This window comes from Lepisosteus oculatus, chromosome 5, assembly GCF_040954835.1.
Source record: "Lepisosteus oculatus isolate fLepOcu1 chromosome 5, fLepOcu1.hap2, whole genome shotgun sequence".
Classification (NCBI taxonomy): domain Eukaryota; kingdom Metazoa; phylum Chordata; class Actinopteri; order Semionotiformes; family Lepisosteidae; genus Lepisosteus; species Lepisosteus oculatus.
Genome location: NC_090700.1, coordinates 27,249,541 through 27,270,389, shown reverse-complemented (window position 1 = coordinate 27,270,389; position 20,849 = coordinate 27,249,541). Strand labels below are relative to the sequence as shown.

General features: G+C 40.4%; 1 protein-coding gene across 6 annotated transcripts in view; it reads left to right on the top strand.

The window, feature by feature from the left end:
- Positions 1 to 20,849, top strand: part of nav1a (neuron navigator 1a) — a 257,501-nt gene that overhangs the window by 83,201 nt on the left and 153,451 nt on the right. For all 6 annotated transcript variants that reach the window (XM_015342167.2, XM_015342163.2, XM_069190243.1 and 3 more), the window contains 2 exons: positions 72 to 174; positions 16,952 to 17,299. In XM_015342167.2, coding sequence (XP_015197653.2) covers positions 72 to 174; positions 16,952 to 17,299 — 451 coding nt within the window. The remainder of the gene's footprint in view (positions 1 to 71; positions 175 to 16,951; positions 17,300 to 20,849) is intronic.

Here is a 20,849-nt window from a genome sequence, read left to right as displayed (position 1 = left end):
AGTAAATTGTCTACTTTTAACCATGAAAATGTGTCCCACTCTTTTCATCTTCTGTCTGGTTTCTCCCACAGACCCAGAGTCCCAGAGGAAACGCACTGTACAGAATGTTCTGGATCTGAGACAAAACCTGGAAGATACCATGTCCAGTTTGCGGGGATCACAGCTAAGTCACAGGTTAGCAGAGAATTTTTACATTCCCTGTCAATTTGAGAAACTTGAAAATTTTCCTGAGCCTCCTTTTATAAGACCGTGTACTGTTTACAAAATGAAGGTACATGTAGTGAAAAAGAAAGGAAAGTTTTGGCAGCTTGTATTTTTTAATAAATACAAATGAAAACAAGCAACTCAGGAACCATGGTGTTTGGTGAATGTCATTTTGTTTGCACTGAAAACAAACTTTTATTTTTTGGCCTGAACATGAGAGAGACTACATAGCGAATATAGCAGGGGTTACACACACCTTTTGGTTTTCACTGAAGCTTGGCCTTTTACTTACAGTAAATGATCCAAAAGATTGCTTGGTTGGAGTTTTTGCTATTGTCTTTTTACTTAAAATTTGGTGAGTTTAAGCTAGTTAAGAAATGCAATAGTCACAGTGCTACCTCCTACACCTTAAGGAAATTAAAACAATTAAAGCGTTCAAATTAAACCTATCAGTAGTTCTATCAAAGGTTTGAGTATTTAGTTGGGTGCTCAGATGGAAGTTAAAGCATGTGGGTCTCCAGGAAATAGCATAGGGAACCCCTGGACTGTTGGCATTGCTTTCTCTCAGCACTGGGACCCTGGGTTCTGTTCCAGACCTGGGGTACCATCTGCATTAAGCTCTGGATGCATATGTTCACCCCATTTTAAGACATGTTTTCCTCCAGGTGCTCCCACATTCCAAAAACATACAGGTAGGTTAATTGACTTTTGTGAAAATTTGCCCTTAGTGAGTGTGTTTGTCTGTTCTGCAAAGTGACTAGTGTCCCATGTAGGGTGTACCTGCTTTGTGCCCAGTGCTTGTTGATATAGGTTCTGGCTCCCCTATGACCCTGAATTGGGAGAAGAGGATAGAAACTGGATGGATGGATACACAACACATACTATACATATCCTCTTCTTCATTTAACCTTGTTGGATATAGCCATATTTTTCATTTTCATCCAGGGGTTCCCTATGCTATTTCCTGGAGACCCACATTCCTCGGGGAAGCCAGATTTAAATAAATCTTACATTAAAAATGTATATTTAAGCAAAAATAAAAAAGATGAAAAGGCCTTATAGATCACATCACTTTCTTGATTTTAATTCCTTTCCTTTGGGAATTGTGCTTTCAACCACAACCAAATTGAATTTCTTGGTTGACAAAATTCAGCAAAGTTTGAGTTGTACTGTATATTTCTGAAGATGCAATAGAGAGAGGACATGTTGAACACTACATCATTTGTGTTCGAATAAGAATTTGAATGCTACAGTATCTTTCAGTTAGCTTTGTATCAGTAAGGATACAAAAGCTTCAGTACAATAAAATGTCTGGTGCATAGGCTCCATTTTTAGCTCACTCATCACAGCTTTCAGTGGCAAAGTTTACACTGAAACCATATCACATTAATAAAGTCCTTCAGCAGTTAAGTGTTACTTCATGAGAATGAGGCAGCAATGTACACACTGGGACGGCTCCTTTTAACAGCCTGTTGCAGGGCCCCAGGCAAAGCCGAGAGAGAACTTAATGCTTTAGCTGGTCATTAGCTGAGTCATAAAGAACAGATCTAGTATACATCACTCACTAACTGCTTACATTTTATTGTTGTATTCTTCTGCAAATGATTTTCCTGATAAATTACCCCCCTTCTTTTTTATTTGCTCCAAAATCCCAGTTGTAAAATGTTAAATAGGAACTTTACAAGTAAGCCTTTATTTTACTTTTTTTTGGAATATCCTTTAAGAAATAAATTAGTGCTTAGAAATGTACAACTGAAGTAAGGATTCTGTATGCTGAACCAAAATTGTCCCTACAAAGTTTTGTCTAAGATGGCAGTGTTATGTCTGCATCAGCATGTACAGTACAGTAATCAAAGCAGTGATTTACTGCCTTAATTTTCTTATTAGCATCGATACAGATAGCAGAATGCAGGATATATTGAGATAAATGTAATTTGATTTGTAAAGCCATTCTAAATTGTTCATGGCCCAATTATGCTGTCTTCCCTGCTACACATTTCATGCACAGCCTAGAAATGCTTTCAGGGATGGCTGTTAACATTAAAATCTGTCCTGGAAGTCATTGAATTGAACGGTAGGAAAGCTTTAATACAGATACTCTGCAGTGGACGTGCAAGTGACAGATGGAATTTTTATGAGCCATGTTAACCCTAAGAGCTAGGTTTCTGAATACATGCAGTATTACATCCTGTACAATTAATTCAAACACCTAAATATGTTGGTATGGACTTTCAGAAACAGACATCTGACAAAAATTAAACCTTTCGTGAACAAATTGTTAATTTCAAAAGCAAACATAAAACTAATTAAGGAAAAAGAAAATAGATAACAATATTACCTCCCAATGGCATCCCTATCCATGTCACCAGCCACATGATCCCCAAACTATGAAAAATTATAAAGCTGTAATAGAAGCACAGTGCAATAACTCTATGACCACTACAGCAGCAGCACTCAAAGACTCCACCATCCCCTCTGGTACCAGGGATCATGTATGCTGATATAAAGACAGGCTATGATCCAGTGATAATAATAATAATTGCTTACACTTACTGTAAATAGCACTTTTCTGGCCACTCCACTCAAAGCGCTTTACATGTAATGGGGACTATCCTCCCCCACCATTAATTTGCAGCATCCACCTGGATGATGCAACGGCAGCCATAGTGCACCAGAACGCTCAGGACACATCAGCTATTAGTGGGGAGGAGAACAGAGTAATGAAGCCAATTCATAGATTAGGAGGCCATGATTGGTAAGGGCCAATGGGAATTTTGGCCAGGACGCCGAGGTTACACCCCTACTCTTTTCAAGAAATGCCCTGGGATTTTTAATGACCACAGAGAGTTAGCACCACGGATTTACATCTCATCCGAAGGACGGCGCCTTTTTACAGTATAGTGTCCCGGTCACTATACTGGGGCATGAGGACCACCATAGATTGCAGGGTGAGCACCTCCTGCTGGCCCCACTAACACCTCTTCCATTAGCAACCTTAGTTTTTCCCAGGAGGTCTCCCATCCAGGTACTGACTAGGTTCACACCTGCTGAACTTCAGTGGGTTACCGGTTGTGAGTTGCAGGGTGATATGGCTGCTGGCCATATGATACCATATGTGATGCCAGGAGAGGGAATGTGGAGGCTTCCAATGCAGCATCGGCATCATTTAACCATGGTCAGACCAGCTAACCAAATCCATCTCTGCCACTGCAAGAGGCTCGGAGTCATCGTCTAGAGAGCTTCAAATTGGGAATATACATATTTAAAACATGTTAACAGGTGCCCTGCACATCCTCAGGCAGAGTGTATATCCAGGGGTGTAGGAACTAGCTTCATCTGATACTGGTAATGAGGGGTCAGACACTCAGAGAAGAAATTATAAATGTATCATTATATCGTTTTATTAGATAATTTGGAGGCTGAATTTATATTATATCAAATGTTGTCCTAGAAATAGCTTCAGCAGCATGCCCATCTTCCAAACTAACTACTCATTAACAGCTTCCTATGAAGCATTTATTAAAAAAATAAATAAAGTGAGTAAGACAATTTTCTTTGTTGATCATTAGATTTCAAACATATTATGTATTGGGTCAACAACCTTGCTCCAATGATTCCACAGATCTTACTGCATTGCAGAACAGAGAATGACAAAAGAAAGATGTCCCAGGAAGCTCATATTATGATTGGAAAATATTAGCTATTAAAGATATCTGCTACGATATTACTGTAGTTCATTTGTTACTACAATGGCAAAAACTGAAAGAATTACCTGTAAGAAGGATATGTTTACAGAAAATAAGAAAATAGGAATCACATGTTTTCTGTAAATATGTGAACTTTTCTTCTAAATGACATATCATGATTACTTAACTGGCAGTTAATCATTAATCAGTAGGAAAAATACTAATACTAAAACTTTACATGTTTGCTCTTGTAGCAACTGTTGTTGGGGAAATTCAATTCTCTTCTTCTGCTTAACCTTTGCCGAATCAAATGATAAACTACATTCTAGTGATGAAATCATTCTGGAGCTGGAAGCATCACGTAATAGATGAGAGTTGTCAATTTCGTTTGTTTTATTTCAATTAGTTTGCCATTCTGGGTCAGTGCTCGGCTTCAGATTGAGTCACATCAATTTAAGTCATGAATGATTTTGGCAAATTGCCTTCCTCAACATTCACAGTCTCCTTCACTTCACAAGCAAACTCTTCTTTCTTGGTTTGTGAGCACATCTTAAGGCAATTTTCCCAGTTAAATTTAACCATTTCTTCCAGTATGTTGAAGACGTCAACTTTGCGGACGTTTTACATATTCAATGTATAGGAGATTTTATAACACTTTTTTGTCCTTTTGTTTAAAACAAAAATAGAATAAGAAAAATTTTGAATTAAAAAACTAATGCTTGCCAAACCATTTTCCAAAACTGAAAATAGCCTTCACATGCTCCGCAAAAGTATTAAAACAGAAATCTTGTTTAGTCCTAATAGCTCATGTGGATGTGTAGTGACATGGACGTCATTAAATAATCTGTGAGTGGTTTGAATTAATTTCATTGCAGGAAAGCAATCTCAGATTTCTCATTTACATCCTACAGTACATACCTAAAAAACTGCCAACAGGAAGTTATATTGCTAGAAATGATTGCTTTGAAGGGAAAAAGTTTGTTTCTACATTTAGCCTACTTTAGGCAGAGTTAATGTTCCCTAATGGACAGGCCAAGTAATTCATTCACATGATTATTTTTTGTTTAGCAAAAAATGATACGGCATAGATTGCCATTTTAAATATTAAACTGAATTAAATCCATAAAGGAAGTCTTATATAGCCCTTGTTTAGAAATGTTCATCTATCCATTTTCTAACCACTTCATCCAATTCATGGTTGCAGGGGAACAGATACAGACAAATATAGTACCAACATGTTTTTTTTATAATATAATATATACACGTTTTTTGGACTGTGGGAAGAAGCAGGGGCATCTGAAGGAAACCACTGCAGACAAAGGGAGAATATGGAAACTCCAAGCAGGTAGCATTCCAGGCATGGAATTGAATCCAGAGCCCCAGGGCTCAATGCAAACCACTGCAACATTTACCAAAAATTCGATTAGAAATAACTTTTGATAAAATAATAGGATTTTAGTGACAATGATTAAGTTTTTTCTCAGAAATCAGTTTTACGATCTAATGAAATAATTAAAATATTGAATGATGGTTTGTTTTACTAAAATTATTTTATTAGTTAGTGTTATCAAATCTACAGTAAATGTATTTTTTAAAGATGTGCACTCACCAATCGTTTTCTTCCAAGTATGGAAAGCAGTTCTTAATGAGATCTGTAATTCTCACTAATAACATTGTAAGCTCACAGATGTGAAGAAAGCCACAAAGATTGTTCTTGCATGGTATGTCACACTTACTCTGCCCAATTTCACATCAACTCACTTCTTGGCTAAGTGTGTCCTACCCCAAGGACAATCCGAGACACGCTTGGCTAATAACGCAGTCCATGTCTGAAACAACTATTCATTATTAAAAAAACAGAATAAAAGTATTTGAAGTTTAGGAAAAATCTTAAGATCTTGAATACGAAAACAGAACAAAATTACTGCCTGTTAAATATAAAGCCAAAAGGATATTACTACATGCAGATGTTTTAGAGAAAGGGGTAAAGCAGATGGACAGATGCAGTCCAAGGTTATTGGACTCCACAGCCAATTTCCTGCAGTGAGTTCGAGGCAGTTCAGGGATGTCTTTGCTGTGTGACCTTGTTCGTATCCTGAAGCCAGTTTTTTAAAGCTATTTTCAGATGCATTTCATGGGAAAGCTTGACGGAAAAAGGAAATGAAACATTCATACATCCTGGTGATAAGCAGCAATCTTACACCTGCCAGCTCCCATTGAGCTCTGGAATCATTCATCTTGTCTGACAGCGGAATGGCTTACATGGAAGCCACATCATGTTAAACTTACTCCAGTGTTCACAATATTATGTATACTGGAGCAGAACTGTGACAAATAACTAATAGACGGATGCAATAGTCACTGTGCCTGAAGTGAAGCCAGCTAGTTCTAGCTAGTTCGGATACGGTGTCGTCAACGCCCTCACTGTGCATAGCAGGGACCTCAGCTGCCTGGGCTGGGGGAGGTCTCCTTTAGTTTATGCGGCTGCTTCCCTGTTGTGTTACGCCGGAGACCCGGGTACGCGCCCCAGGTGGGGAACCACGACGATCATACCAGGAGAACATAACAGTGTAGCTGTTCACTGATCAAGACATTCAGGACCTGTCTGGTACATAATGTTATACAAAACTGACCAAACTGATGGTAATGACCTAGAATTTAGCCTCATGTAGAACAAAATATTCTTATTCTTAATTTACCATGCTAATGCTCTATATAGCATTCTTAGCCACTCTGAAATACACATCTGGATTATGGTTGTTCTCCAAAATTCAATAACAGCCTTCACTTTTTATGATGATATGCGTACAGTAATCTATAATGGATCGATTAGAAGGGCTTTTGTAATCCAGATATAAGTTAAACAAGATTATGTCATCACTCCTGCTCTATTTTCAATATTTTTGAGTGTCATAATATATTGCAGATAAGCTCCCTGCTGGAGTACAACTGACTTGCATGTTAAATCTACAAGACTCCTGACCAAAACTTAAACCATCCTGGCAGTTATTCTACCTTGCAGTTATTCGATTATGCATAAATTGAAAGGACAGACACACCAACTTCAGTGTTGTAGCCTGGGCAGCCCAAACCACAATAACTGAAGCTATAATAATCTGCCAGCTAATGTTGAAAATTTCAACAACACACTTTCCAAAACAACTTGCAAACAAATTGAAGAACATTAGCTTATACTGTATGTGTATATGACTTATCTTCTTTGCATTTTGCATTAGAATGAAGAGTAAAGGTTGTATTAACACCACAACCACAAATTAAAAGTTAATGATCATAAAATGTATTTGATAGATAAAGATGGCATTTTTAAGATGATAAAGGGAAATAGCTGATATTAGAAATGTTCATGTCATTCATGTTGTTAACGAAGGTAGGAGCACAAGGCATGCCTCAGGCTGTGGCACGAGAAAGATTACTCTTCAATAATCTTCACTTAAGAGGTAGAACTGCTTCTTATACTAGAAATACTACCAAAAACACAAAAAGAACCAAGTAATTATAGTTTACTGTACCAAGTGATACCTTATACTACATGTTTTTGCTTTTACGGTCTTGTTTTGCTGGCTTATTGATTACCTTATCAACGCATTTTGGAAGTTTGGAAGGACATCATCAGATAAAAAGTGACTTTGGGATCAATTGTCTTGTTTTTTTTTTTTAAGTTTTTTTAAAGCTCCGGTTGTCCTTTTTCGATTGATAACGTTTTTTTTGTTTGTTTCGTTGGTAAAAAACAATTAAATATGATGCATTAATCAAAAGTAAATATTGATTTACACCGTGGACGCTTGCGACTACGCAAAGCATGGGAGACGTTTGATTAAATGAATGTTTTTTTTTTTTTCGGTGAAGCTTTAATTGAACCTTTTTTGATTGATAAAAGGTTTTCTGTAAAGGTTTTGTGGTTTTGGTGATGTAAAACAATGAAGTGAGATGCTCCTTTTAAGTCAAGTTTCTTAGACAGTAGCCACATGCAGCCACATTGGCACTAAAAGGTTAAAGCAGGCTGTTGCATGTAAAAAGTAAAACAAACTGGAAATATAAACAGGAAAAACATCAAAATTGAAGAAGCTACTAATGAGAAAGAAATAAACAGAAAGTTAGGTTATATAGTTGAAAGTATAAATTTTAAATTAAGAGTTGGCATGTTACCTAAACAATGTTAGAAATCATTTACAATTCTGTGTTCAGCTTTCGTCACCAAAATTCAAGGAAGATATTGTTGCCCTGGATTTTTTAAGAGAAAAGCAATCACATTCCTGTGCTCAAAGTAATGCCCTAAAAGAATTCAAACTTTTTAAAAACTTAAACAAAGAAAACTACAAGACGACGTGATTCAAGTATTTAAAATCCTAAGAATAGCAACATAATACAAAGGGTTGTATAAGGGAGTATGGAATATGTAATAAAGTCATGTTATTAAAGCTTATAACCAAAAGCCCCAAATGACATATTCTTGTTTATAATCTTTCTCATGTTCTAATATTGGGTGAGTTATGTCATCTAAATGTCAGACTCCAGGTTCCTAAGGTCCTTTTTATCTTGTTGAACCAAAGTCGTAAAATTGGTCAAAGCAAACATAAAGCAATATTAATTTAAATTCCTAGGAAATTATGGATCTCAATTAAACCTGGTGTAGAAAACAATATCAATACAATACAATATGAGCAGAGTCTGCCACTTTGAGACTCAAAGTTGTGGGATACATAAATCAAGGAAAGAGTGTAGGAAAAACCGGTTCAGGAATGCCAAATATGTAATCATAGTTTTGCCTTCAAAACAAAACAGAGTTAAGTGATGTCCCTTGTCATTAGGACATTAATCTTAAATGTCTACATTACTCCTCGAGAATTCATACCGGAACCAGCATTGGGAACAAACAGGATGAATAACATCTGGAGTATGTATAAACACGGTAGGAGACATTATCTCAGTCTAGGAATTACACATGAGGAAGTTCACTGTCAATATCTGATACCTCTGTAGTAGATATTTGGGGAGAAGTCACTTCCTTTCTTTTGACATGCTACCTTTGACTCATTCATGCTACCCAGAGTACATCTTGATGTGAGAGTACAGCATTCAGAGTACACTGTCAGTCATGATCCAGCTACCCAGCAGTAGTGTTACAACAACAACAGTTCCTGTTCCCAGCCCCCCGATAAACCACAACACCTGTGTTGGGTATCTGCTAGGGTGGTTTGGAGGTTTGTTCCATTAAAGCAAACTAACTACCTGTACCTCTTCAGGGCTTACTGTTTCTTGATTTCTATCCAATTCAATAGTGTGGCACCTGAAGGCATCCATGACCTCAAGTTTGGTCTTATGTTGTCTGGTTCCAGACCATACAGTGTTAAGTTACCATGCTGTACTATGGCCTCCTCGGGAACTTACAGGAAAGAACTTACTATTGGTTAGGTAGCTGCATTGTGGTAGCTGTATAATACCTGTATCAAGTCACAGTGTCTGTTAAATGTGGTGTGCTGACGAGCCATTTACTTCCCACCTGCTCTTCATGGGGTTCATTAACCTCCCTCTGCTCGTTAGTAGCTTTACACCCTTCATTGGTGAATCGTTTAAACACAGCCAATGGATAGCTTTGGTAGCCATACCCATCTCAAGATTTGGAACCGAATTCAATCTTGGATTGCCTTCTGGGTGAGCTATGAGCGATGGGGTTAATGTCACATACTCCTCTACTGAGAAGAGTGGAATCAAGTGGGTTGGGATTTGTGCCGTGGTTAGACTGGCTACAGTGGCACTAAACTCCCTTAACAGGTCTTGTGTCAACATTCTGGCCTGTTGCACACAAGCATAAACCCACTGTATAACACCAACAATCATGTTCACTGGTTGGGGAATAAGGTTTAACCCTGTTGCATAGGAAGTTGCCTGTAGGGTTTTCCCTAAGCTTTCCAACTTTTGCTGCTGTCGATACAGTCTGTCACTACCCTCTGGCATCTCTGACCCCTGCCTTCTTGGGGCAGTCAGGGGGAGAGTTCCAGTAGCACACAAACCTACCAGAAATAGCAAACGCACAACAGTGGCGGCAGCAATCAGTCCTCCCAAAAGTCTTTTCGGGTGGCTGATCCCAGTCATCTCCTTCTGAGTGACTGTTGCCTTTCTAAGCTGGCACAGTGTGTAGATGGTGTCTTTCTCCCTGTGGCATCTTGGGCACCAACATCCTGGAAATCTGGGGAGATCTGACGCAGCGGCTGATGCTGCTCCTCCTTTTCCAGGGCATCTGCTTTTTCGATTTGTTCATGCCTGTGCTCTAGTAACCCTGCAGGGGGTGGTGAAGCAGTGGAGCATGCCTGACCCTCGGCTGAGTGGTCATCTGGAGCACCTGAGTGATCTGGGATTGTTACCCCATTCTCACTGTTCAGGTCCACCCTGCACACTTCCTGATTGAGGAATCCCTCTATCGGCATGTTTACAATCGTTCGCTGGGCGTGGGTGTAGGACACCTGCTCGCTCCCCCTTTCCCTCGCTAGGGGTTCAGGGAGCTGCCCCAGCAGTGAGATAGCTAGTTCACTGTCTTTGAACTTACTATCACTCACCAGGCCCATGTCAGTGCGGGCGGGGATTCTGACACCCCTCTTTGCGATGTCCTGCACTGGCAGGCGGGTGACTTGACCATCCAGCTCCAGTCTGGGTGAACCACTGTTGGTCAGACTCAGACTGACAGACTGAGCTGGTGGCTGTGAGAAAACCGGCTCGGCTTTCATTCCCTGTCCCTTCTGGGGGACTGGGTGTGTTGGCAACCCTGCCGTTGAGGCAGGAACAATCAGGTCAGTCTCACTCACTACCTGGTAGTCGTGAGAAATAATGTTACCTGACTGCAGGTTCCCTGGGTCACAGCAGAGGGAATCAGCATCTGGGATCAGGTGTGTCCACAGCGCAGTAGTCTCAGCGTCCAGCTGGACCTCCTGTCTAACCTGAATGTTGCCCCAGGGGCACCTGGTGGTGGCCCTGTGACAGCTGCTCAAGCAGATCCTTACTAATAGAGGACCTGTCAGGGCCAAGGGTGAGGGCTACATCACCAACCTGCTCTCCTGCCATCTGGATCCCTTCCACCACTGCGGGGTGGTGGTCCTGACCCCTCTTGGGTGCCAGGGTGCACAGGGAAAGCTCCTTTTCATCACCAGGTGGGGAGATCTGCTCCTCTTTAGGGATGTAAAAGGTGTGTGCTTTACCTGGTGGATCCGGCGGCTGCTCGGAGCACCGCTCCTGTGGCATGGAGGCTGTTGGGACCTTGGCCGGGGCACGACTTCCCTTTATATTCGGGGAACATGAAAATATTTTTATTTCTTGTCCAGAGGGAACAGAAGGAATCTCCGCATGGGCTTCTGTGTTCGGTGGGCACTGTGTGAGCACAGTCTGCCTCTTGGCCCCCCTTTCCTTCTGTACAGAAGGCTTAGGAGCCTTGACCTGTTTCCACACCTTGCCTTTCTGGTGATCCACCAAAGGTTCCTCTCTGAGTCGCATGCCCTTTTCTTTTTCTACCCGTTTGAGCTTGCCGTGTGACATCAAACACCTTTCAACCTCAGTGTCAATCAGTGTCTCACTGTGTAAGACATCTCCCATGGCAGCCTTGAGGTAAAAGCTTCCTGCTTTTCCTCTGTGTTTTACTGCCTGCTCTTTGACTTCAGGGGTGGAGTCAGCACTCGCTTGGGAGTGGCTGAATTCATCCAGGCAGGAACCCTTCCGCTCAATCAGATAGACTGAGGGAGGGAGAGGGGCCGGGTCTCCACCTCCTCCAGTGGAGAGTATCAGCTCATTCACGCTTCCGGCAGCCTTGGGGAGCGGTTGTCCCTGTCCTAATAAAGCTTGTTCAAGCCTGGCCAGACGGGCTGCTACTGAATCCTTTTGTTCAGCTTTTTCTAGCCCTTTCCCTCCCCCGGTGTTCTCATGGCACTTAGGACGCTGGGTGCGGTCCTGTGTGAGTGCTTTGGAACGGGGCTTAGCCAGCTCAGGAGCCTGTGCTCCTTCGAGCAGGGGGGAATTACCCCTGCTGGCTCTGACGGCGAACACAGTCGCTTTAACAGCTTTTTGCTCAGAGCGACTTTGGACATCATACTCCAAGGCTTTCTGCACGAATCTCTTGATATCAGTCATTTTCATGGTCTGTGCATCTGTATGCATTAAGATCATCTTTGTGACTGACGGGTGGAGATTCGCAATGAATAAACCCTTGAAATGTGTGTTCTCTTCGCAACCCTCATCATTTCGCCCTGCAAAATAAGTTCGTCTAAGTCTCTCGTAATATTCGCGAGGGGACTCTGCTCTCTCGTGCTTAATGTTATGAGCGGCGGCTATCGCAGCAGTCGGGTCAATAAACGCACTGTATTCTTCGATAAGTGCTTGACACAGCTGCTCAAAATCATTGCAGACTTCTTTCATCTGCCTAGCCATCCACTCATGTACAGCTCTGCTGGTAGTTTTTCTAACCAGAAACACTTTCTCCTGTTCTGTGGCGTTTGGCAGGTACTGCAGGTTATACCTGAGGTCCTGAATATAACTCATGATATTATTCTCTGACACTGCGGGGTCAAATCTCTCTATGTCCTTCGCTAGCTCTCTCAGAGAATGGAGATTTATTCTCCTAGCTTCTCCGCTGACGGAGATATGGAAGAGATCGTGGTCAGACCTGTCGCTGCTAGAGAGAGTGCTTAATAGCGACTCGAATTCAGACCTTTTAGCAACCATCGTTAAACTTAAAGAGTATTACTTTTAAGTACGAAATCACAGTTTTACCACAGAAAACCACAAGATCAAGTATGCAATCAACCCGGTAGTTCGCAAAAGATCAAGCACTGCTTAAAGAGCAAGGGGAACTTTTTTCCTTTCGGCTTTCAGCACACTGTATTGTCATGTATGAAACCCGCGGTGTTTTATATTGAATTATTCCGCTTGGTTGACTCATTTCAGTCTTGCCACGCCCACCCAGGGACGCCAAATAATGTAGGGAAAACCGGTTCAGGGACGCCAAATATGTAATCATAGTGGCTCTCTGAAGGCACCAGTTCTGTAGGGTTTGGGCATTTACTGAGACAATTATTAATTGTAGCAGTAAATCACAAAGTTGATTCTTTTGATGGCTTTAAAATCCAACCATGCGACATAACTCAAACAACGCACACACACAGGTACTAATACACGAGGATACATTTATTAATACATAGAATATGCATATAAACCTAACAGATCTTATCGAGAGGGTTATCAGAATACAAAAGATATATATTCACTCAGTTACAAAGTGTTACACATATCAAGAGGACATACGTTCAGTATATCATTCATTAAGACCGTTTCGTAAAGTGAACTTGGTTACAACTTCTACATTAGATACTCAAACAAGTACATAACTCTTAGGAATTAAATTGATATCAACTGGTTGGGATAACAATTGAATTCTCGAGCTGTAATGCATTGAAGTTGAATACTCATCCAATCTTTGGGGATTCAGATCTCCTGCGGGCACAAAGAAACAGTTGCAGGCTGTTGCTGTCCAATCCGCGCTCTCTGGCTCCGTGCCAGGCTGTGCTGTGCGGCTTGCGACGGTGCGCTGCTGATGCTCACTGTTGGCTTTAACTAGCAAAGTTTGTGCACAGGAGAAAAGATGACTGTGGGTCCCAGCAAGTCAGGAAGAGGACCGGTTCGTTCCTGATGAAGAGCTAGTTCTGAATAGTGATTCAGCTGTCCACAGTTCCAACCTGTTCACGAGGCCTGCTGCTGGTGCTAACCTCGGGTGGATCCTCCGGTTATTCTCTGGCAACCTCCACTCTAGACTCTTAGAACAAAGGAAAGTTCTGGCACTCGGACACACTGGCCATTCCGTGGTTGTCCGGGCTGAGTCTCAGGATGGTCAGGAGGCGCGCTGCGAGAATGTCCTGCCCTTGGGAGCCTTCTGCTCCTGGGCCGATCTGCCCTGGAATTCTCCTTTGAATTCCCTTTAGAACAGTCCACAGAATCCTCTCCAGAGTCTTTTCCGTCTGAATCTGAATCTTGTTGAATCTCCCCTTCTGAATCTTACTGTATCTTACTGAATCTGAATCTGAATCTAAATCTAACAGTCTCTCTGTGTTGCCTGTTTTTACCTGGAGGAACTTCAGCTCATTGATTGGCTGAAAGTTCCATGGGCATCAGAGTCCCACGTGGGTTACTCGGCCCTACCAGTCCCTGATTGGTTGATCAAGGTGAGATATGAGTCACTTAGTCCTGACACTTAGTAATGCAGTCCAGATGTCCAACTGGCACTCCCTAGACAGATAGGCGCCAATGGATGACCATTGATCATGATAGCCAGGCTTAGCTAAGTGCATCCCCCTTTGGGAGCTGTCCTTATCAAAAGGAAACATCTTGCATGAATAGTTTCTCTGTGGCTGCACCACAGAGATGAACAGAGAAATGGGGCCTCATTTGGGAAGGCTCAGAACACTTAATTCTACCTTATTATTAAGCCTCGCCGCTACAAGAGTAATGAAGAGAATTCACCATGGCTAGATTATGCAGTGCATTACCAGACAACACCCACTCAAACAACTAGAATGCGCAGATACTGTGCTGTTTTTATCACCTTGGATTCATTTTTGGAAGTAGTAATTAGCAAATGTAGTACACCAAGAAAAATGTGTTTATATTTTAAATATCATAGAGTCCAGTGGCTTTAGATTTTTGACGTGGTTGATTTATGTTTCTTGCACTGGTTTTTAGTTTTCCAAAGTAAAATAAAAAAATAAATAAAAATAATGACTCCCAAAACATTAACAAATAGGAAAAATAAGTTTCATTATAAATTGAACTGGAGAAACATTTTCTTGCTTCAGTAAATTCCCCTGTTGATGAAAGACCTTTGTCTCAATATAAAAATAGCTTTAACATCTACATACGATCACTTGGGATATGCAGTGTTTGCATTATTAATTGGAGTTTATGCATCTGCTTATGTAATATTCAGACTGCACTTCAGCAAGAAGCCTAATGTAAGGAACAGGTTTGCTAACATTGGCAGATTGACTTTTCTACAAAAACTAACTCTTGTTAATCTGCTCTATCACACTAAAATTTGAAAGTCTCAATATTCTTTTTATATTTAGTGAAGAAAAGCAGAAAGAAGCAAAGTTAACTGAAGTTGGGTATATTGTACCTTTCAACTACACACTTGAACTACAAACAACACATAAATTCATTATACTGTTACGTGATGGGTTCAGTGAGGATGGAGACAAGAACTCAAGCTTTTTTAGTGCACACAGTCGACACTTTATTAGTTGGATGGGTGTTCGGCTCAGCACCAACCACACAAGAACGAAGACCAGCCAAGCAGGTTACAACACACTAGGGTCATTTCAGGTACAGGTGTGTGGGCATAGGGTGGTAAGTGGGCACAGGTATTAAAGGGGTGCAAAACTGGGGGATACATATTTTACAGTAATCTACCTCTTTTAAGAAGAATTTGCCCTTATCTTTCAAAAACAGTATTGTACAAATGCACCATTGTCTGAAACGTTCCCCCCAAAAGACCTGTGCAGAATATGAACCTTTAACTTCTAGGTCAGCATGTATAACTATAAGCTGGTCTTCACGTGTAAGCAAATGACTTCGTGCTGTACAGAGTAATACTTCAACAGCACAATATTGAAGACATTTATTTAGCTTTTCTCACTAGTCATACAAAAGTTTTATTATTTGCACATTATTTAATTTAACATATTGACAAGCAGTGAAATGTCTTGGGTAAAGATAATTTGATTTGATTACAGTATCTTAGCTTTGGGGTTTGTTAGATACAGGGCCATCTGGAATGATGGTTATCTGTTTTTCTTTAACCACTGCAGATTAACAATGAGAGCCATGAAGTATTTTTTCTATTTCGGATTTTTCCTGATTGACCTTGTCTTTGACATATGGGGACTTCTTATTCCTTTTAATGATATGAAAACCATTAAACCAAATGTATTATCATACAACAATGGCTCCAAACACAAAAATCTATAAATTCCTCTCAATTCAGGCTAGATATAACTGTTCATTCACCTTTTGAACAAACTTTAGAAAAACATCATATGGTGCATCTACTTATTGTAACGCTGCTCTGTAGAGGTGAAAAGGATCCGATGCAGATGCAGGAGTTGTAGGGAGGTAAGTAAGCGTACAGAGCAAAACCAGGAGCTGAGTCGTAGTCCGAAGGCGAAGGTAGGTCGAGATCCGGTAAAGGCGCTGGTGGCGAACAATCCAAAATGTGAGACAGAATCATGGTCGAAAAGAGGGCTGCAGGGTCAAATCCGAAATAGGCACAGATAGCAAACAATCCAAGGGGCGAGATGAGATCCGAAGTCTCGCCCCTTGGGCAAAAGGGTAGACAGAATTCCAGGAAGGCAAAAGGGTAAGAAACGCTAGGCAGAGCAACAAGAAGTGAACTCAATACCGAGCAACGGGAAGTAGATTAGAATAGTATAAATAACCCGGCGTGCCACACGATAGAGCAATTGCAGGTGTGTTAACTCGTGCGGCGGTGCTTGTTATGATAAAATGCAGGCATGATCCCAGAGTTAACACTCCTGCAAATGGACAGCATAGAAGGACAGAATAGGGCAGAATGAAAGTTTACAAATGAAGCAACCATTCATATCATTTAGTTTTGAATAAGTAATCATTCCAAGCATTTCTTCAAGGAAGCTAGGATATCAGCTTCAAGAGCATGGCTGGGTATATTTTATTGCAGTCTCCCACAAACCTTTGTCTAAAGAAGTGCCTCTTAGATGTCAATTTCAAAAACTCTCTCAGTTGACTCTGACGAAATGCAATGAGTTGACTGTCTATGTTTTTGAGGGCTATGAATGCTTGATTCAGGTCTGTACAAGGCTGGTATATTCCTTTCATTGTCCATGTCCATGTCACTGAGGGACATTCCTTTAAGCTCAAGAATGCATCTAATCTGTGTTCTCTGGACTGATTCTTGAGCAAATTCATTGTGCACTTTAAATATAACATCCCTTGATTTAATTTCATTCTTGCCATCATTTTGTTTTGTTGCCCAGCTGCCTGGAGAACAGCGTCTGCTATGACAGCGATGAGACCAACCCCCGCAGTGTGTCCAGTATGTCTAACCGGTCATCACCACTGTCATGGCGCTATGGTCAGTCCAGTCCGCGACTGCAAGCTGGGGATGCCCCCTCCTCAGCTGGGGGCTACCACAGTCAGAGCACACAGTATGCCTCACATACCATGCCCATGAGGAGCCCCAGTCGGCTGAGTCACATCTCCCGCATTGAGCTAATCGAAAGCCTAGACCCTGATGACTCAGACCTGAAATCTGGATACATGAGTGACAGTGACATCTTGAGCAAAAGTCTTCATGATGATGATGACGATGACCTCGCCAATGGGTAAGAGCAACAATCCCATCTTAAAAGTGTTCTGCTTTTTAAAAAAATGTGTAGACATTTCAGGAGCAGATTTTATAAAACTAAGAAATTCTGTGCCACAGAATAGGTAATCCCTGAATTTAACTCACCTTTGAATATTTTACCTCATGATGCAGGTGACTAAGCAATGTGTCATTAATCAGTTCCTGTTAAAGGACATTCATCAATCCTTCCAAAATACAATAACTGTAGGGATATAGTTTCCCCTTCTAAAGTGAGTCCTAAACTGAGTATTTCCAATGCACAAAGTCCAGTAGTATTTTAAGTTCCATGGTTTAGTTTCATTAAGACAGAGACCAGTAATGTTGTCAGGTGTACCAAGGTTATCTTGCTCTTGTAGAGTTTTGGAGTTAGTAACTTTTTTGTAATTCCTGAAAAGTTCAAGGTTCTGACATTTGAATATAAATCTTTCTGTTTGGTATTATTTGATTTGATTTGATTTGATTTGATTAGGAAGGCACAATTAACATTGCTGCTCATTTTAAATGCATCTCCTTATTCAAAATGTTTGTGCCAATAGTGCTCTGTTTAATGCTATGGTCATTTATCTGGCTGGTAGACAAACGTCTTCTTAAGTTTCAATGTAAAAAAGACAGATGTTGTGTTAGATTACTGGGCAGAAATTGATGGTTTCTGCTTGTTTCTGGATACACTGCTATGACTGTGTGGGTCAAGATTAATGCTCCTCTTTAGAAACGTATATAAAATGAAGGGATATCACACAATTAAGAGTAGAAAGAATGCCTCAGAATGGGAAATGTTTCACATATTTACTGTCCTCAGGGCATGAGTTCAGAAAGTTGTTTGGTAAGCAGTTTCAGGGAAGAAGAAAGCAGAGCATGGTCTATCTGGATCTCCTTGAGATGTTTCTGCTAGACTCATCCAGCAATCTTCTCTTTCTTCTTCTGTACAGAACATTTTGGTATATTGTTTTTTGTTTTTTTTCTTCACAAGAACGTTTTTAGGTCCTAATGCACTGATACCATTCCTCATTTTTCTCATTTTGCATTTTAAATGTGACCTTCTTTGGATGTCCACTGTTTATGTTTGATCCTTAGGTTTTCAGAATTGGAAATGTGTGTAATGCAGGTTGGTTAAACTACAGTAGATGTATTACATCAACATTTCAGTGGCCAGGACAATCTCTTCTGCCTTGGTGAAGAACATTGAGGATAAAAGTAAAACATGTTTTGTTTTATATACTGTATGTATGCTTTTCTGTACCATTGTACATTAAACCAGGTATTACCTAAGCCAAAAAGTATTTTAAAGACTTACCATTTACAGGTTAATGTGTGACAAGGAGTTTTTGTCTGTTAGGCATACTATTACATATAGTAGTTCAGGTGGGTAGCTGCGTCAGCATGTGTAGGCTGCAAAGGAACAAGTAATAGATTTATTCCATGCTGAAAAGAGAAGAAAGAAAACACAATGTTTTGGCTGTGAAGCCTTCTACAGGTGTGAGAAAGACAGGGCAGTAAGCAAAGGTAATGTAGCAGAGGAGAACAAAAGCTGTGAGAGAGGAGGAGCGGGAGGCAGGAGCAGGGGACAGAGTGGCCAATTAGGTAGTGTGAAGTCAGGATAGGTGAAGAGAGGTGTGAAATGAAACCTACAATGAATAGAGAGAATATAGTGCAATAACAGTGATTTACAAATTTATGGTAAATAAACTGTCTTTGCAGGGTACCTCAGTTAGGTAGTGAATTTCAAGTACCTCTGAGCTTGGTGCAGTAGATAATTAAGGAATCAGAGATATCTTGACTAAAGTCTTATTCTGATCTCTAATTTCGTCCAGCGGTACCTCCACCAAGTATTGATTAAGGGGTGAAAACTTATATCAGTCATTTACCTTTGATTTTGATTTGCTGGAATTTAATTTCTTATTTTTATCCATAAAAGTCTTTGAACATTCAAGATTTCATTAAAATATTGACTTTCAAAAATGAAATACACATTAAGAATTCAACGGTCATTGGAAGGCGTGAAAGCTTGTAAGAAGTCTATTTTCTTTTGCTAGGCACTATATATAATAATAAACACACACACTTTTCAGCAACCACAAATTTTTTTGTTTATTTCAGTTATCTTCCAAAAATGTACATTCCAAGGACAATTTGTCTTCCTCTTCCTGAAAGTGATAAAGATATCATCCTCCTCCCTCTCAACCTTTGTTCTCCCGCTACTTTACCTTTGCCTACTGCCCTGTCTCTCTCACACCTGAAGAAGGCTCCACGGCCAAAACGTTGTGTTCTCTTTCTTCTTTTTTTCAGCATGGAATAAAACTATTACTTGTTCCTTTGCAGCCTACGCATGCTGACGCAGCTACCCACCTAAGATATCATACTGTAGCACACATGCTCCCAATCTAAACGGCTGTTTGGAAAATATGTACGTTGAATAAACAAAACAAACAAGAACAACAAAGTCCCAGTCTGTACACATAACTAAATAGATTATATTAAAGATGTTGAAGATTTCTGATGTTTGGTTGACTGCTAAAGAGTTAAAAACAAAAACATATCTATATTTATATCATTTATAATTGTCAAGAAGTATGTATTTTTAGCCTTCATTTCACCGAATCATTTGGGGACCCTGACAAGTAAGAAACGGTGTTATCAATATATATATAGTATACACAAGTTTATATAAGAAGGACCTTTTTAGAGGGACCTCTTTTTGCCTTATCGAAGCACTTGGCACTGACAGGGGGGCAGTGACGGCAGTGCGCGGAGGGGCGTTTCACAGGCGAACAAGTCCAAAACTATCCAGAAGGGGAAATCAGGAAGCAGTCCAAATGTCCATAGCCGGGAGATCCTTCCAAAACAAAACAAAAAGGATAAAAACCGGAACGGGATCCAGTGCAACGAGAGGGATGACGGGGCCAGGCGCTCTGAGTCAGGGAGTAGCGAGAGCCCTTGCCTTAAATGAAGTGTGGCAGGATTGGCGGCCTGTTCACATGATCAACTAAAATGTGAAAGAGCCGGAGTGCCCTTAAGAGGACGGATTACAATTGTGACACCTTTAAAGAGAATAGTTTTCTTACTGTGTTTGAAGAAGTATAGAAAATTTTGAAATCTGTAAGACAGGAAAGAATGAAAACCTTCCCTTTGTGTTACCTTGTAAGTGTTTCCATTGATCAGTGTTTCTGTAGTGCATGAGAATTTCTATCTGTGATTATGCCCAAGGTGTATATATAGAAGACATTTTCCATGCATTGCATGCAGGAGCATGATCTTCTTACACAAGAAAGCTTACACCAAACACCATGGTCATCTGATGACAGGTATACAACACTAAATCATCGGAAATTCATAAATGTTCTGTTTTTTGGCAATAATGAAGATACATTTAAGTTTTATAGCTGCAGATTTTGTTTTAGAGTTATACATAACACCTGCTTATTTTTAAAATATATATTGTAGAATTGAATTTGGATATAGAGGAAAATGCTTACTTTCAAAGCCAAGCCATTTGTTTGCAATTATGCATTTTATGAACTAGTTGGGTC